This window comes from Triticum aestivum, chromosome 7B, assembly GCF_018294505.1.
Source record: "Triticum aestivum cultivar Chinese Spring chromosome 7B, IWGSC CS RefSeq v2.1, whole genome shotgun sequence".
Classification (NCBI taxonomy): Eukaryota; Viridiplantae; Streptophyta; class Magnoliopsida; order Poales; family Poaceae; genus Triticum; species Triticum aestivum.
In genome coordinates, this window is record NC_057813.1 from 342,644,922 (window position 1) to 342,662,846 (window position 17,925).

Consider the following 17,925-nt stretch of genomic DNA (forward strand, 5'->3'; position numbering starts at 1 on the left):
CTCGACGACGGCGGCTAGGTCCCCTCCCTCCCTTCCTCCCTCTCCCTCTCTCCCTCCTTCTCTCTCTCTCTCTCCCTCTCTCAGCCCGTCGCCCGGCTCGACTTGGGCTCGTCGTGTTCAGCCTTGGCGTGGACCTGGGCGCCGCTGTCTTTGCTGCTGGTCCCTGCTGGCGTCGGCCTTGTCCGCTGCTCGTAGAGGAGCGTCACCGTCTACTGTCGTGTGAACAACGGATGGGTTTGAGTTCTTCGTGTGCATCTGAGTTCCTGGCAAACACACACATAAAGGTATACTTGTCCACTGCATTGTGCAGGTAATATGTTTATCATTTGGAATTATTGTTTTTATGTTGAAAAGTGGCAAAAAATCAAATGGCAAACAAAAGAGTGGCAAAAAATTAAATACAATCTAAGCAGTGGCAAATTGTCAATGTCCAAAGTAAGTAGTGACTGAAAATCAAATCGCCCCTTTTATCTCTATAACCTTTGACCCTTTTCCGTTAGTCACTCCTCCCACCTCTCACAGATCTCCTCCTCGCCTGAACCCGCCACTTCGGCCCCGAGCCCTAACCCTGCGCGCTCCCGTAGGATCCAACCGGCCATCAAGCGGTGGCGCCATCGTAGATGCGGAGCTCTATAGCGACCTATAGGGAGAGCCTCTGCCGGCTCGCTGGCGAGGTCGATGACGCCACGGCAGACGAGATCCCCGCGCCGTGGCCATCTCGGCGCGGAGACCACGCCCCTACGCCTCCGTCGTCCGGGCGGCGGAGGCGGTACACCCGGCCGGACCCCGCCGAGCCGGACGAGGTAACGGGCCATTCCTTATTCTGCCCACGCACGTCTCGTCTCGTGTTAAAATGGTCCAAGGAGAGGCTCCCACCCACGAGACATGTTCTTGTTTGCCCGATGCTGTTCGTTCGCGAGTTTGAGTGCATATACTTGTTAGATATATAAATGGCCTAGCCCGCACACGCCTGATATTAGAAGGCAATTCGTGCTGATGACCCTTGCTATTTGACTACTTTGTGCGATGCTGTAGTTTTAGTCTGTCAACAGATACTTTCCTTGGAAGTTCACTCAATAAGGGAAATAAAATGGTTAGGCTAGTGGTTAGCTAAAGGTATTGGGAAGTGAACCACCTCTGAAGAGAAGGTATGCTCCAAATGAATTTGGTATGTGGTGATATGTTATTATGTTAACTGTGCATCTTAGTCTGACAATGTCTATCCGATGCAAGTGAAGTATATGTTGCTACCTATAAGTTTTTTAATAACAGGGCTTTTGTTAGATGTTATTGATGTTCCATCACTCTCCAAATGTTGGATCGCATAGCAAACTATTATTTGGTATGGTTGGTTGCATGATTTGGACTTGTTATGAACACATATTCGTGTTGTATTTCTATGCGGCTAACTGTGGAAGTAGAGCAGTATCAGTGCAGTGCCTCCTGATGCAATAGCATTTTTTTGCTGTAGATTTCTAAACTCAAGGAAGATATTGAAAAAATTCAAGCTTCTGAGGCTGAGATAAAGGCATTGTCCTTCAATTATGCTGCCATGTTGAAGGAAAAGGAGGTACTCCCTCCTTCCATCTATATAGGGCCTAATGCGTTTTTCAAGACCGCCTTTGACTATTGATAAGATTAATAATACATGAGATGTATAATGTGAATATTATATCATTGGAAGCTCCTTTCACGTACGAATTTGACGGTATGCTTTGTGTAACTTGCATGTCATGCATTATTGCTCTAACACTTGGTCAAAGTTAGCCTCGAAAAACGCATTAGGCCCTATATAGATGGAAGGAGGGAGTATGCATGATTGGAAGGTCCCCCCCCCCCCCCCCCCCCCCCCCCCCCACACACACACACACACAAAAACCCTATTGCATACCTGTTTATCAGAATCAGATTGCTGATGCTGAAAACATTGTTTTTTAGATGCTAGACGCATGCATTGAGCTTCTTTGGCTTCTTAGTGCCAGTAAAACAGTTAATTCATTGAATGGTAAATTGGTGATGACATTTGAAAGCATACAACATATTTATCAACTCGGTGACAATATGGCTCACAATATTTCTGAGCATCCAGCGGTGTATATGTTATGACAGGAGCAACTGGTAAAACTTCGTGAAGAAAATGGCTCATTGAGAAGAAGTATGGAGAGCTCTAACTATAAGGCAGTCTCAGGCAATTCTAATGTAATCGAGTAATTTGATATCCACATCGTACTGATCACTTAGCATGCTGTATGCCATGTCACCAACTTCAGTTTTTATAGGGTACTTTGCAAAGATCACCTAGCAGAATGCAAAGGAACACAGATCAAGAAAAAACGTCGAGTGTCTTAAAACAGAATGGGTATGGTGGTGGTGCTTCACAGGTTATACAGAAAAATGGTCCTCACCCATTGCCAGTGCATTATAAGGTATAGCTATAAGCAGTGTCATCACGACATTATTAATCTATAAATTCATAACTTATATTGTGTTCACGCTTCACTCCTCTTTGGAAGTTATTGACAAGATGTGTTTTGTTCTATCATTACCTGTTAAGAACAGCACGCTGCAAGAAACAACTATTACTCTTTATTCAATGCATATTATGTTACAGGGAGATGCACTGGTGGAAGAAAGAGCATATTTTGCTTCTAAACAGGCTAGTCTTGAAAATGAAATTAAACAATTGAAACAGCAACTCTGGTGCTATTCAAACAAAGAAGATGAAACAACATGGAGGTTAGAAGGTATGTCAGTGTGAAACCTAAGCTGTTCCAACTTGAAGTAGTTTGCACAACATCTTGTATTTTTTTTTCTGTTGAAATATATTATTTCCCCTCAGATGAAAACAAGAGGAACGAATTTCTTCAGCAGCAGCTAAATGAACTGAAGGTCGGTAGAGAGATGGTAAGCTCATAGTCAATATAAATAGAAGAGAAATTGATACATTAATTATCTGCTCCTCGGGTCTGTATATGCTTCTCTAGCATTGGAATTCCTGTCCTGCATTTAGATGACAGATAGGACTCCGTGGTTATGTTTATCTGGTTACAAGATGTTGGACGCTTAGGCGACAAGGCGCCCTGGCAACGGCTTAGATTTTTACCCATCTTATGCGCCTAGGCGTCAAGGCGCTGGCTGCCTGCTGTAGGGTGCCTTACCGCCATAAGAACATTGCTGGCTATGTATGGAATAATGAACGTGCTGTATTTACACGTTCACAGGTAGCAACTACCATGGAAGAGTTACATAAGGAATTAAGTGAGAAGAAAGCAGAGTTGAGATGCCTGCAAGATGAGTTGAGTACAAGGGACAATGAGTGTGCATCAGATGGATCTCTTCAGAGCCTTCGAAGTATGGTGATGGCTCTACAGAAGGAGAATTCAGATTTGAAGGTCTAAATTAATGTAGCAATTGCGTAAATGTTTAAGTAATGCGTAAAAGCGATTATATATTTACTGCAGTTTTACGAATATTGTTATGCTGTAACTGTAACTGGACTCATTATGTGGCTGAGGAATCTGACAGCAGTCTTTTGCTTCTGCAGATAGCGAAGGGCAGCCTTGACGAAGAGCTTGTTGATATGGAAAGCACAACACAAAATGTTGACAATAGTACTTCTGATGTTGACAATTTTTCTGATGTGGGTAAGGTAAAATATTCTTCTGTTGTGATTTACACATACTACAAATATATAATAATTTGGAATGTGGTAGCTCATCTGGAAGACACATGAGATAGACTGCTAAGCATCCTATTGTTTTATTTGTTAGGTTCAGATCTTTGAAGTGAAATTATAACCTTAATGTATACTCCCGAAGTCCCAATTTTGTACTTTGGTAAAGTAAAATTTCTACAATTTAGCTAGTAAGAGAGCAATCTTGCACTGTCAAAAGTAATAGGCTGTACATTTCACTATGGATACCTTTTAACCCAAGTTATGGACCTGCAACATATGGTTTTGTTAGTGTGTAGTATTACTAAATATAAATTGTCAAGGGAACAAAAATACTAATGTGCTTGTAGTTCCACTATGAAGGTCAAGGACGAGATGGCTTCATTGAAGAAAGCTTTACAGGGTGCTTTTCACGAGCGAGACAGAGCATTACAAAATTTGTCTCGGCTGAAGCAGCATTTGTTAGATAAGGTAACACTAGTCTCAATTTTTAGTTCCCACACTTGCAATTCAGCTACCTAATAAGATGGAGAGAGGATTAGGTTGTGCAGAAGCTATTCCACGTAACTTCATTTGAACAATTTAGTATGTTGCGTGCTTTATGCAAAACTCATCTGCTTAAAAGGAAATAGAATGATGTGGTAGTATCATTCTTAATAGCAAACTTGTTATTCTTCATAGGACCTTGAAGACCAAGAAAAGATGGCTGAAGATAGCAAAGTCATTGAAGAATTGCGGGTAATCTGTGAGCAGCAAAGAGCTCATATAGTGCAGTTAGAGAGGGCATTAAAGGTTGAGATGACAAAGCAGGAGGAGAGTAAGAAGACCATAAATGATGAACACTCGAGGTCAAATGAACAGATAGAAGATCTGCAATACAAGCTTGCAAACTGTATGAATGCACTTGAATCAAAAGATCAGGAACTGCTTAATCTGCAGAGTGCCCTTGGACAGTACTATGCCGAGAGTGAAGCAAAGGTGATTGGCACGTTTCAAACTATCCTTGCTTTGAAGCCTAATGTTCTATATTTGCAAGATTTCAGCTTGATTTTTGTGCACTTTTACATATGATACAGGAGCGACTTGGGGATGATTTAGCTATGGCTAGAGAAGCATTGGCTAAATTATCTGAGTCACTGAAGGTAACAACTGCTAATACCTCCACTTCACTTTAGCAAGCATTTCTGAACTTTGGAACATACTATTATCAGTATAGTTCAACTCATTTTCACCCAATTGATTGAATTTCTTTTGAGTGAATGCGTTTGTAGTAAAGAAAATATGCTTCTTAGTGCGTGTACTTTGATTTCTAAGCAGTGCAAGAATGTTATGCAGCCAGTTCTGAATGTCATCACTAAAGCTATTAGATTTTGCAGGTGGCAAATCAAGGAATTGAAATTTCAAGAAGGGAAAAGGACGAGGTAGTTGCCAAACTTACTCAAGCCGAGAAGATGTTAGCGGACGGGAAGCGCTCCCTGCAGAAGCTTGAGGATGACAATTCAAGATTAAGGCATGCGCTAGAACAAAGCATGACAACAGTCAATAGGATGTCACTTGATTCAGATAACTCTGTTGACAGGTGCTGACTATTGCCCCTCTGATGGTTTTGATGAATACATATGTGCACACGCAGATGATATTTGTTTTATGCATTGAAACAGGGTCTGGCATACTACATACTGTGTGGAGGCCTACTATGTATACCTTAAAAACATTCAGAATTTTGCAGAACAATCATGTACACAGTAAATTCCACCAATAATTTTTTGGGCTCAATCCTTTTTAGAAAAAATAAATACAGAAGGTGGAATAACCAATATTTAGTGATTGGCACTTGTCTGCTGGCTATTTGGTGGCCATATTGTGACATCTGTTAATGTCAAACATATCTGAAAACGGTGATCATATTTATGCTAAAGTTTTCTTTCTGCAGGATGTTCCAACTGGATGTATATGCCTGTTTGTGCTTTTATGTTCGCATGAGCTACGTGGATATATGATAAGTGAATTTCTCTTGCAGACGAATTGTGATCAAACTACTAGTTACATACTTCCAACGGAATCACAGCAAAGAGGTGATTGGCTCCTTCAAATTATTTATGGTATCATGAAACTTATCAACTAGAAAATTCTCATCAAGTAATATCCAAATATTGGGTACATCCAGGTATTGGATCTTATGGTTCGCATGCTTGGCTTCTCCGAGGAGGACAAGCAAAGAATTGGTTCTGCACAGAGCAATGTTGGTAAGGTTGTTGTCCGCGGTGTTTTGGGTCTTCCTGGGCGTCTAGTTGGAGGATTTGTTGGTGGAAATTCAGCAGGAAAATCTACACATGCACCCCAGGATAACCAGGTGGGTTCTTTTTGTCCTTACTTTGTTCTTCCCATGATGTAATCATATCTCTGTTGCATCAAAATATGGCAGCCACATAAAAAGTCAGAAACAAGTGACATTCAAGTTTGGTTAAATTATAACTTGGTGCTACTTGTTTTCTCAATACCCTAAGTTCCAAATATTTGCAGTCCTTTGCAGATCTCTGGGTGGACTTTCTACTCAAGGAGACAGAAGAAAGGGAGAAACAAAAAGCTTCGGAAGCCGCTGCAAGGCTTTCACAGGAAGAGAACCAAACTACCAGTAGGATTGCATCAAATTTACAAGCGTCACAACACATTGCAAATCCTGGCCTTTCCACAAAGCCACATCAGTGTGATCGCCCAGATTCCGATGAATTCCGTATGTTTCCACTTGCGCCCATGTATACATCCACGCAGACGCCTTTAAAATGATCTGAACCAAGTATATAGTGCTGGATGACTTATTTCCTTTTGAGGCTTACCTGACCTTGAGCTATTCATTTCATTTGTTGACAATGTGGCAATTTTAGTCCATTCAAAGTTTTTATTCCCTCTCCCCTCCTGGTGGCATCTAAGGAAATATGTAAATGGACCCTGTCAGGCAACAAAAGGAACAATTCACTATACAATGTATGTATGCTTGCTGTCTGGTTGGCGTTGTTTTTTGCTTGGTTGGGGTTGCAAGATAGGATTTGGACCGCCGATCGCTTGGAGCGTCGAGGTTGGCCAAATTGTGGCCTTTGCAAGCTTTGCAATAGGGAGCAAGAATCTTGGTTGGCGTTGCAAGATAGGATTTGGACCGCCGATCGCTTAAAGCGTCGAGGTTGGCCAAATTGTGGCCTTTGCAATAGGGAGCAAGAATCAGGAACCCATCTTTTCTTCAAGTGTCGCTACACGATTCGGTTATGAAAGTCTCTTATTGAGAAACTAGGTCTTGCGCACATGGATACTTCCGAGTGGCTCATGGACGACTCCGTCTACCAGTGGTGGGACAAGAGAACCGACAACCGCAACCCTAACCGGCAAGCTATGGCCTCCCTCACCATGCTCGTCTGTTGGACCATTTGGAATGAAAGAAATGCACGGGTGTTCCGCCACAAAAGTGCACCACCGACCATCCTACTCACCGCCATCGTCGACGAGGCCAAGTTTTGGATGGCCGCGGGCGCAAAGAAATTAGGGAATATTTTTCTGGGTGAGTAATTGTTATGCCGAATGTGTGGGTGTGTTGTAATTCTCTAAACTCTATTCTCTCCTTATTTAATAGATGAGGCAAATCTTATGCCTCCGTTTCGTAAAAATATATGCTTGCTGTCTACTAGACTAGTTGCACCCCTAAAAGATGAGAATCAAGGTCTTTGCTAGTAAACTTGCAAAGGGGATTTATTTAAACCCAAATGATAAATGCCACACGTGTGGCACACTCCGGTCTTGACTCTTTTACAACGAAATTTGCCATCTGAAAAGAAAAAAAACAAATCCAAGAAAAACTGAAACTTGCCATCCAAAAGGGAGTTGCCATGTTTGAAAACTAAAGTTGCCATCCTTGTGTCACTAAACTTGCTATAAAAAATATTTGAGGTTGCCATGTGTTCTTGAAGTTGCCAACGTTGTGTCACTAACTTGCCATAAAAAGCGTTCGGAATTGCCATGTGTTCTTGTCACTTATGTGACACTTATCATCCTCGCGTCATTAAACTTGTCATAAAAATGTTTGGAGTTGCTATGTGTTCGTGCCACTCATGTGACACTTATCAGGGTCCTATTCAAATATGAAATGTAAGCATTCAATTCTTTCCATTTTTTAAGAACTTAATGGATTTATTTCTACTTATAAACAAGTCATAAAGCAATGTGTAGAATTGCACATTGAGGTTAGCAATACATGCTATGACACTACACGAAGCCTTGTCATATCTAACACCAGCACAAGTCGAAATACACGCTCCTACATTATGAAAGTTATAACCCTCCCGAGCTTGCCTACGTGCTACATTGTTTATCTTGAAGACTCCTCGAGTGTCATTGATGAATGTATTACGTGTAGGTCTGATGGTTCGGTGGCCTGCGTGTTCTTCAGGGGACTCTTGCTGCTGCCTCTATCAAAACATATTTAGCTGTTAAGAAATTTAAATTTGGTTTGTAAAGGTTCAACGCCTTAAAATACTTCAGAACCCAACTCAAAGCTTTAGCTTTAGCATGTATGATAGAAGAAGCCAACTCAAAATTTTAGCTTTAGCTTGTATGATAGAAGGCAACACTTACACCGCAACAATGAAATTAGCCTAGTGTTGTTCGTGCGGAGCAGCCTATGAACATCATCATAAATCCTACACCAGCACCACAAGCACCAATTGGACCGATGACTAGATCCTGAGCACGTGCCATTGAAAGCCAGGTGACCTCGTTCCTCTTCAAACAACCTATGCGTGCATTGCTCCTATATAGTATGGTGGAATACTCGCCTTCCTGGGCTCTCCGTGTGAGCACCAGTTGTCGGGTGGCTTGTGGCGGGAGGCTCCCGGGGGCGATGCGAGCCGTCTGATCTGTCCGGACGGCTTGCGTTCGGGCAACCCGGCTAAAGGGTCCAGGACGGGAAGACCTTGCAGCGCGTCCACCCATCGTTGGGCGGCACCCGTAGCTGAAAGACGCCCGCCGATGGTCTGGCCGGGTCTGCCTAGGAGGTCCATGACGGGTGGACTACCTAGCGCCCCAGGGGCCATCGGATGGCTCGCGCCTGGGCGACCTGGTTGGAAGGTCCATGACGGGTGGACTGCCCAGCGCGTCCGTTCTACCCATTATTGGGCGGCTTCCAACATGCACTGCCCGCTCGCGAGGGCTTGGCTAGCCCCGCGTAGCAGCGTCTTCACCCCAGACGATTGGTGTGGTCGCTACGGGCGATGCAAGCCGTCCGCATAGTAGCGTCTTCACCTGACGCTATGCGCGCGAAATTTCAAGCGGGTCTGCCTATCGGCTTCACCGTCGTGCGTCGGGCGAGCTCAGTGGAGACAATCGAGGCTTTCATTGCGCCTCGTTGCGCCGGCTTGCGCGCAGGCCGTTCTCATGTCTAGTTCGCTTGCGGCAGCCGATCCCTGCATCACGACGCAACGCTGGCTTGCTCATGGGGCCGCCCTGTTAGGACCCTACGCCCCGTGCCAAGCTAGTTTGTTCGTGTTATCCGGTCATACACTTCGCCCGCAGAACCGGCTCTCGCGTGGGCCATCTTGTCAGGCCCATTTGTCGCGTGTCGGGTACGCGCATGCTACCTGGTTGGCCAAAGGGCATCCAGGCGGGTGTGCGCATGCACCCTCACGCCGGGCTGGTTCGCTCATGCCAGTCGGGCAGGTCCCCATCTTTGGGGCCAAGTCTTTGGAGTGGGGATGGGATTGGTGGTTGCCTTCTTCTTCAAGTTCTTGCATGGGCACTGCAGTCATTTCATTAAGTCGATTGCATTCTCTTATAAGTTCGTTGTTGGGCGTCGTGATGACCCATAAGTATAGAGGATCAATTGTAGTCCTTTCGATAAGTAAGAGTGTCGAACCCAACAAGGAGCAGAAGGAAATGACAAGCGGTTTTCGACAAGGTAATTTATGCATGCACTGAAATTGTCGGTAATAGGTAGTTTGATAGAAAGATAATTTGTAAGAAGTAATAGATAGCACTAGTGACAATAGGTGCAACAAGGTAGCCCAATCCTTTTTGTAGCAAAGGACAGGCTGGAACAGTCTCTTATAGTAAGCAAATCGTTCATGAGGACACATGAGAATTTCATCTAGTCACTTTCATCATGTTGGTTTGATTCGCGTTTGCTACTTTGATAATTTGATATGTGGGTGGACCAGTGCTTGGGTGCTATTTTTACTTGAACAAGCCTCCCACTTATGATTAACTCCTCTCGCAAACATCCGCAACTACGAAAGAAGAATTAAGATAAAATCTAACCATAGCATTAAACATATGGATCCAAATCAGCCCCTTACGGAATAGCGCATAAACTAGGGTTTAAGCTTCTGTCACTCTAGCAACCCATCATATAATAACTACTCCACAATGCATTCCCTTAGGCCCAAAGATGGTGAAGTGTCATGTAGTCGATGTTCACATAACACCACTAAGGGAATCACAACATACATATCATCAAAATATCTAACGAATATCAAATTCACATGATTACTTATGACAAGACTTCTCCCATGTCCTCAAGAACAAAAAGTAACTACTCACACAACATATTCATGCTCAAGATCAGAGAAGTATTGAATAGCATAATAGATCTGAACATATAATCTTCCATCAAATAAACCGACTAGCATCAACTACAAGATGTAATCAACACTACTAGTCACCCACATGTACCAATCTGAGGTTTTGATACAAAGATTGAACACAAGAGATGAACTAGGGCTTTGAGATGAGATGGTGCTGTTGAAGATGTTGATGGATATTGGCCCTCCCATGATGAGTGGTTGTTGGTGATGAAGATGGCTTCGATTTCCCCCTCCCGGAGGGAAGTATCCCCGACGGAATTGCTCCGCCGAAGAGTAAAAGTGCTCATGCCCAAGTTCCGCCTTGAGACATCGGCGCTCCATCCCGAAAGTCCTCTTATTTTTTCTAGGGAAAATGGCCTTATATATCAAAAGATGGGCACCGAAGGCTGGGCAGGGAGTCCGCTACCCACCAGGGCGCACTAGGGGGGCAGGCACACCCTGGTGCCTAGTGGGCACCTGGGTGGCATCCTCTGGTATTTCTTTTCTCCAATATATTTTTATATATTCCAAAATAATTCTCCGTAAAATTTCAACTCATTTGAAGATGTGCAGGATAGGTATCTTAGGTGCAGGTGGTGTCCGGCACAACAACGCTGTTTTGGAAGGATGTTTGGGGCAATGATGTATTACAATCCTCACACCCCACGCCTTCTCCTTTGCCATGCATGAAGACATATCCATCAAGGGTTTCTTGGAGAGCACGATGCTCGCTGCGGCCTTCCACCTCCCTCTATCCCCACAGGCTTTGAATGAGGTGCGGGACATCCAAATGGTTTCTTCCCACATGAGCCCGACCTCCTCCGTTAATGACGCCTGGTACTATACTTGGGGCAAGACGGATTACAGATCAACCGACTATTACCAATACTACTTCAGAGATGCAACTGTTCATCCCATCTTCAAGTGTTGATGGCGTTCTCATTGCATCATGAGAATTAAAGTCTTCGGGTGGCTCTTACTTCATGACAGACTCAACACATGCAACATGTTAAAACGCCGTCATTATGACATTGGTGATGATCATAGTTGCCTCCTATGCGGGGGTCAAGAGGAAGAAACGGTGGATCACATGATTTTTACTTGCCCCTTCAGTCAAACTTGTTGGCAAAAACTTGGTATCGTATGGACTGGATTCGACTGTCGCCTGCATTTGTTGCAAACCACCAAAGACACCTGGAACGGCCCACTCTTCTTCAACACATTTCTCGTGGAAGCTTGGAGTTTGTGGAAGGAAAGGAACAACAAGCATTTTAGAAGGGTGGACCCTACCATCGACACATGGCTTCAGAGGTTCAAGAAAGATTTTGGCCTGCTACAACACAGAACCAAGAGGGCTCATTCTGCCCTCATAGCATCTTTCATAGCTGATCTTTGACCAGTAGTTCCTGTTGTACATACTCTGCCTGTTATTTCTCACATCTGACCAAGCACAACTCTCTGTGTGGTGGGTTGGAATGGATGTACATATGATGTAATTGTGTAAACACCTACATTATATATGAAAACACAGTAGGAGCCTCTCCTACTGTCCTTTCCCTAAAAAAAGATAGGCATCTCTGACATAAATTTTTCAGTTCCAGAATTCCAGCTGCCGGCAATCTCCCTCTTTATGTAAACCTTGCATATTGTGAGAGAAAAGGAATTAGAATTACTCCACAAAGTGTTATATTGCATAAAAACACTATAAATATTAGTAGGAAAACATGATGCAATATGAACATATCAACTCCCCCAAGCTTAGACCTCGCTTGTCCTCAAGCAAAGCCGATATCGAAAATCATGCCCACATGTTTAGATTGAGAGAGAGGTGTCGATAAAAAACAAAATAAGGACATAGTGGCATCATGCTCATTATTATAACAACAATAACTTTATCATAAAAATTCTCATGAGCAAGTAACAATTCATCACAACATCGAAGTATAAAGCATAAACTTTCTCGAAAACTAACAAACTATGTTCTCAGTCAACAATGCAATTGCAATTCATCATATTTTCAGCAAGGGTCTTGATGCGGAGCATCCTATGGTCATCCCCATGTACACCAAGACTACTGCCCAAGCCCTAAGTGGACATACGACGAGACCTCAACCTCGAGCATACACCATCGGACACATGGTGAATCCGTTCCTAAATGCTTCCCCTTTCCATTCGAGTGAGACATGCTTGCTACCTAAGTCAGGGATACTATGTGTGACCAGGTATATTGATAATCCCCAAGTGCAAGGAATCATTGTAGCAATTTCCAAAGGTGGAAATGATAAGTATGGAGTGTCAAACCCACAAGGAGCTAATGGTAAGATCAATATTCTCTCAAGTCCTATCTGCCAATGATACGACTCTGCGTACACCGAACCTTTGCTTCCAACTAGGAATGAGAAATAAAACTACGTTGTGGGTATGAAGAGGATAGCTTTGCATGATATCGGAGAACTAAAATATAAAAGTAGGTGTTGTTAACATTAAGTTAGAATATATTACTATATATTATGAATAGCGAGTGTGGAATAATGATGGGTCGGTGTGCGTAATTGTCCTAGGCAATTGTTAACAAGATCGGTAGTCGTCATTGCAATTTCAAATGAGGGAGAGGCATAAGCTAACATACTTTCTCTTCTTGGACCATATGCACTTATGATTGGAACTCTAGAAAGCATCTGCAACCACTAAAGATTATTAAGGTAAAACCCAACTGTCGGCGTCAAAACCGGCGGATCTCGGGTAGGGGGTCCCGAACTGTGCGTCTAGGTGGATGGTAACAGGAGACAAGGGACACGATGTTTTTACCCAGGTTCGGGCCCTCTCGATGGAGGTAAAACCCTACTCCTGCTTGATTAATATTGATGATATGGGTAGTACAAGAGTAGATCTACCACGAGATCAGAGAGGCTAAACCCTAGAAGCTAGCCTATGGTATGATTGTTGTTCGTCCTACGGACTAAAACCCTCCGGTTTATATAGACACAGGAGAGGGCTAGGGTTATACAGAGTCGGTTACAATGGGAGGAGATCTACATATCCGTATTGCCAAGCTTGCCTTCCACGCCAAGGAAAGTCCCATCCGGACACGGGACAAAGTCTTCAATCTTGCATCTTCATAGTCCGGGAGTCCGGCCAAAGGTCATAGTCCGGCCATCCGGACACCCCCTAATCCAGGACTCCCTCAGTAGCCCCCGAACCAGGCTTCAATGACGATGAGTCCGGCGCGCAGATTTGTCTTCGGCATTGCAAGGCAGGTTCTTCTCCAAATCCCATATACCTGTTGAACAGTGTCCGACTTCTGATGAATGTTGCGCTCCTTGGCTTCTGCGCCCAATAATGGCCATCTTCCACGTGTCAAAAGAATGCTAAAAGACAGGGTGTTTTTTCCATTTACCCCCCTAGCTGCGCCAAGGGGCCGCCTATAAAAGAGGCGGGGATTTAGATCCGAATCACACCATCTTCCCTCCACGAGCATTCATCGACGCGCATTCGACAGAGATCCATTCGATCATGGCCGGTCAACGCAGCTCCTCCTCTCGCCCCCGAGCCCTCAGCCTGGAGATTGGGAGAGGTGTTCCGTCCCGCACAGCGAGCTAGTAGCGCTCCAAACCAAGGGGCTTCTCCCCCCAGCTTACATGGTCCTAGTTCGTGCCGGGATTGCCACTTATAATGGCGGAGAGCAAGCGGAGAGCATCCCCAATCCCTGCAAAGGAGAGCGGGTATGCCTTGTCCCTTATTTAATAAGAGAGCTCGGATTACCAATTCATCCATTTCTCCGGGGGCTTCTGGAGTTCTATGGCCTCCAGTTACACAACCTTACGCTTGCCTCCATATTGCATATTGCGGGCTTTGCAGCCCTTTGCGAGCTATTTTTGGGCATCGAGGCCCATTTTGCGTTGTGTAAGGAGTTGTTCTACCTCGTGCCCCGTTCTCAGAAGGGGTCGATATATCAAGTGGGCGGAGCCGAAGTATGGCGCATCGCCGGGATCAGATATCTATCCGGAACCCCAAAGAAGGCGTCCGAAGAATGGCCTTCAGAATGGTTTTACATAGAAGATGTCCCCCTGCCCGACCCTGTACGGATCGGCCTCCCTGAGTTTGATAATGCTCCCTTGAAGAAGCGCCTGAGCTGGCGTCCACGGAGCCTTCAGAAGGAAAATGACAGGGACGTCCTTTACCTCATGAGCCGAATAAGGTTGTTAGCTCATTCTGGACTGACCATGATCGAGGTCATGGCCACATGCATTATGCGGGAGGGTGCAGCCGCTTCAGTACATAGGCCACCCCATGTGGGATTTCAACGGGGAGGACGACGCCACCCGGTGCGGCCGCAAGGGGCCGGATTCAGCTGCCACTCTAACGAAGATCTTGTCCGCTTTGTACAAGGGAGAAGAGGAGGAATTCCTCCGCGTCAACAATGTACAATCCTCCAAGCTGGGTAAGCGAACAATTTCACTTGCCCATCCGTTTTCGCATTCCCATAGTTAAGTTCTTAGTCTAGCAATTTCAACGCAGGAGCTACGCCAGACTGTAAAGGAGATAAACAGCCCTCCTCCACAACCCGAGGACCCGGAACGATTCCTCGACCCGGACTCCCAAGAGGACCCGGACTTATGTGTGGAGCTGATTGATGGGGTGTTTCATCAATTGAGCAAGGATAACACCTTGGTGGCCATTACGGCCGATTATCCTGGACTACTTCCAGCCTCAAAGGTAACCGAGACCGAAGTCCCAGTACTTTCAAGAGGATCCATCCGTGCTTATTTTTGATCGCCGTATACCAATGGCGTTTTTCGCAGGGGAAGTTCTTGAGGCGGAGGGCCGAGCACGCGGTGGCTAGCCAACGCGGGCCATCGAGGCCCAGCGGGCTAAAAAGAAGTGCGGACCGGATCGAGACGCCGACGCAACGGTACGTCGTGCAACTTTAATGCCCAGGGTTTATGCCCTCAAGGCATACTAATGCTCATGCTCTCTTTAGGAAGAAGAGCGCCCGCCAGACTATATCCACCGGCCAGGCTTCAAGGCCGGGTCTAGAAGCAGAGGCGAACACGGGGCGCGCACCAGACGCTCCTCCGACAGAGGACACGGACGGGCTATCTGCCACCAATTCCGAGGTGGAGAGTGCCATGAACCACATGCGTCGCCGGACTGTTCTTTGTGACGCTTGTTTTTCCCAAGAGGCGTTGGACGCCTTTAATACGGGAGATGCGTACCTCCGTGCCGCTCAAAATGGTCTAGCCAGAGCCACAGAGCAGTATGTAAAAGACATATAGGTGAGAAAATTTGATGGTTATATATGTCAGTAGCCCCCGAGACTTGAAATAGTTAGAACAACTGATTTAAGGATCATTTGTTATGCAGGATCTTACAGAAAAGAATACCCAACTGTCCCAGGAGCTGGAAGAGTGCAAAGCCCAACTTGAGGCCACACTAGCCGCAACAGGGAAGGCCACTTAGACCCCCTCTGGTAATATACGCTTCGAAAGATAAGTATGTTGTGAAGTGCGGCATGTGTGCAATTCTGACAATAACAGTGCAGATGGCGCCGGAGTGGATCCATACAAGCAGCAACTCTTGCGCTAGTTAAAGGCCGGCGAGAGCGTGCTTACGAGGGTGAGGCAAGAGAAGAACAAACTTCAAGATGCCAACACCTAGCAGGAAATAAAGGATGTTCGTGCTCAGCTGTCGGACTCCGTGAAGGAGAATCGGCGGCTTCGACGCGGCATTTTCAGTAAGTGCGTGAACAAACTATGAAAAGAAGAGTTCAGCGAGGAAGTCGAATTGACGGAGTTATGTCTGTAGGTATGCTGACAGGTCGACCTGCGGAGGAAATGCCCGGTTCTACGGGTGACCTTCTTCCCGAGCTCTCACAACTGCACGAACGAGTTCGGCAGGTGATGCAAGGCGTCGCCCATGCCTTGTGGCCGTCCGTCTCCTTGCCCGAAGGCCTTGGAGAGCTTGCAGAGAAGCTGAAGGGAGCGCGGTGGCGCTTCCGATTATGGAAGATATCGGCCTGCCGTCAAGGCGCCAGGGAAGCCCGGGCCATGGTGAAGACGTGGTACACGAAGGCTGACCCAAACCACATGGCCGAGGTCGGACCTATGGGGCCCGATGGGAAGGAGATCCTTGTCAGTTTAGTGTACGGCCAGCTAGAGTTGGCCGCAAAATATTCCCAACAGGACTGTAAACTAGATAGCCTGTTGGATGGTATTGAAGAGGAATATACCCAGTCAAATTGACTATGTAATTTAAAATGACATGTGAAATGCCTTCTAGCCGGATTGTAGATCGTTTGTCATAGCGGACCTTTTCGCTTCAACCTAGGGACCCGATAGTCCGGAGTGTGTCCGAATACACTCTCGGTTATGTAAGAACCGGGGCATGCGTGGAGACCAGGCGTAGGGGTCATTAGTGCTTTATCAGACAAGTGCCCAACTAGTTAAGTTATATTACATGGTTAGTAAGAAACATCTTCCAGGGAGAATAGTTCCGTTAGGGTTCCTTTCCCTGGGAGGCATGCCCTAAAGTGCATGTCCGAACTGCGAAAAAAGCAGAAAAGCAGCCGGGGGCGGATAAATAAACGAGGTAAAAATCATCTTTTAGTTCACCGACCGAATATTCCCTTAAGAACGCTAGCTTTCGGCTTCACCCAGTCTGAGGTACACATCCGGCTGACCCGGCAGTAACAATCGCAGAGGTGCTCCCTTTACCACCTAGTCGAACAATCGGGAACATAGGGGTAAGCACAGGAGCCAGGCAACCCAGCTTGGCCAAAACTTAAGTCATATCGATGCATATAATGGTGAATAAAAGGTACATGCGGAAGTGTGACACACGTCTTGGGCACGAGGCCCGTATAAATAAGCTTCTGTTAAAGAAGCCCTCAGGTATAGTGAGCGCGGATAGCGCGTCAATTGTGTGCGAACGAGGCGCAAACGAGCCCTTAAAAGGCTGTAAGAGAAAAGGAGGGAGAAGGACAGAAATATAAGATAGCTAATGTATAAAAAATATACAGAGGAAGGAGACGAACACAGAGTCCGGCGCTAGGCGTAGAATCTTCGTAGGCGTGCTGCGTTCCATGGGTTTGGCTTGAGTCGGTTACCCGATGCATTTCACAGACGGTATGCTCCACCAGTCAGGACTTGGTCGATTATGAAGGGACCTTCCCTTTTGGGCTTGAGTTTGTCCTTTTTCTTGTCCGGCAGGCGTAGAACTAATTCACCAACATTGTAAGTTTTGGCTCGTACTTCTCTGCTTTGATATCTCCGAGCCTGCTGTTGATAGAATGCGGAACGGGCTTTTGCCACGTTGCGCTCCTCCTCTAATGCATCCAAACTGTCCTGCCGATCGAGTTCGGCTTCTCTTTCTTCGTACATGCGCACGCGAGGTGAGTCATGATTATGTCGTAGGGCAGGACTGCCTTTGCGCCGTATACCATGAAAAATGGTGTGAATCCGGTAGTGCGGTTCAACGTGGTCCGCAGCCCCCAGAGTAGCTCCTCTACCCAGTGCGTGTTAGATTCCTTGAGGGACCGCACTAGTCTCGGTTTGATGCCGCTCATGATTAGACCATTTGCCCGCTCGACTTGACTGTTAGTTTGTGGGTGATAGACTGAAGCGTAGTCGAGCTTAATGCCCATGTTTTTGC

The 17,925-nt window shown here is 45.7% G+C and overlaps 1 protein-coding gene across 7 annotated transcripts; it reads left to right on the forward strand.

Annotated features, from left to right (window-relative positions):
- The first annotated feature begins 494 nt into the window (after positions 1–494).
- Positions 495–6,676, forward strand: LOC123156403 (golgin candidate 3). 7 transcript variants are annotated; one of them, XM_044574530.1, is made up of 15 exons: positions 495–803; positions 1,472–1,570; positions 2,110–2,199; positions 2,280–2,426; positions 2,612–2,744; positions 2,840–2,904; positions 3,222–3,392; positions 3,545–3,649; positions 4,037–4,144; positions 4,355–4,651; positions 4,750–4,815; positions 5,050–5,252; positions 5,694–5,748; positions 5,841–6,026; positions 6,197–6,676. In XM_044574530.1, exons 1-15 carry the CDS (start codon positions 621–623, stop codon positions 6,458–6,460), a joined length of 2,172 nt encoding a protein of 723 aa, XP_044430465.1. In that variant the 5' UTR covers positions 495–620; the 3' UTR covers positions 6,461–6,676. The 7 variants fall into 7 exon arrangements, with proteins under 7 accessions (XP_044430465.1, XP_044430467.1, XP_044430466.1 ...); XM_044574532.1 differs by having other exon boundaries at positions 6,207–6,676; XM_044574531.1 differs by having other exon boundaries at positions 2,840–2,889.
- The last annotated feature ends 11,249 nt before the right edge of the window (positions 6,677–17,925 follow it).

Coding starts and splice junctions, on each gene's coding strand:
- LOC123156403 (XM_044574530.1), top strand. CDS start 621: ATGCGGAGCTCTATAGCGACCTATAGGGAGAGCCTCTGCCGGCTCGCT. Junction 3,650..4,036: donor ATTTTTCTGATGTGGGTAAG/GTAAAATATTCT, acceptor TCCACTATGAAG/GTCAAGGACGAGATGGCTTC. Junction 4,652..4,749: donor ATGCCGAGAGTGAAGCAAAG/GTGATTGGCACG, acceptor CATATGATACAG/GAGCGACTTGGGGATGATTT.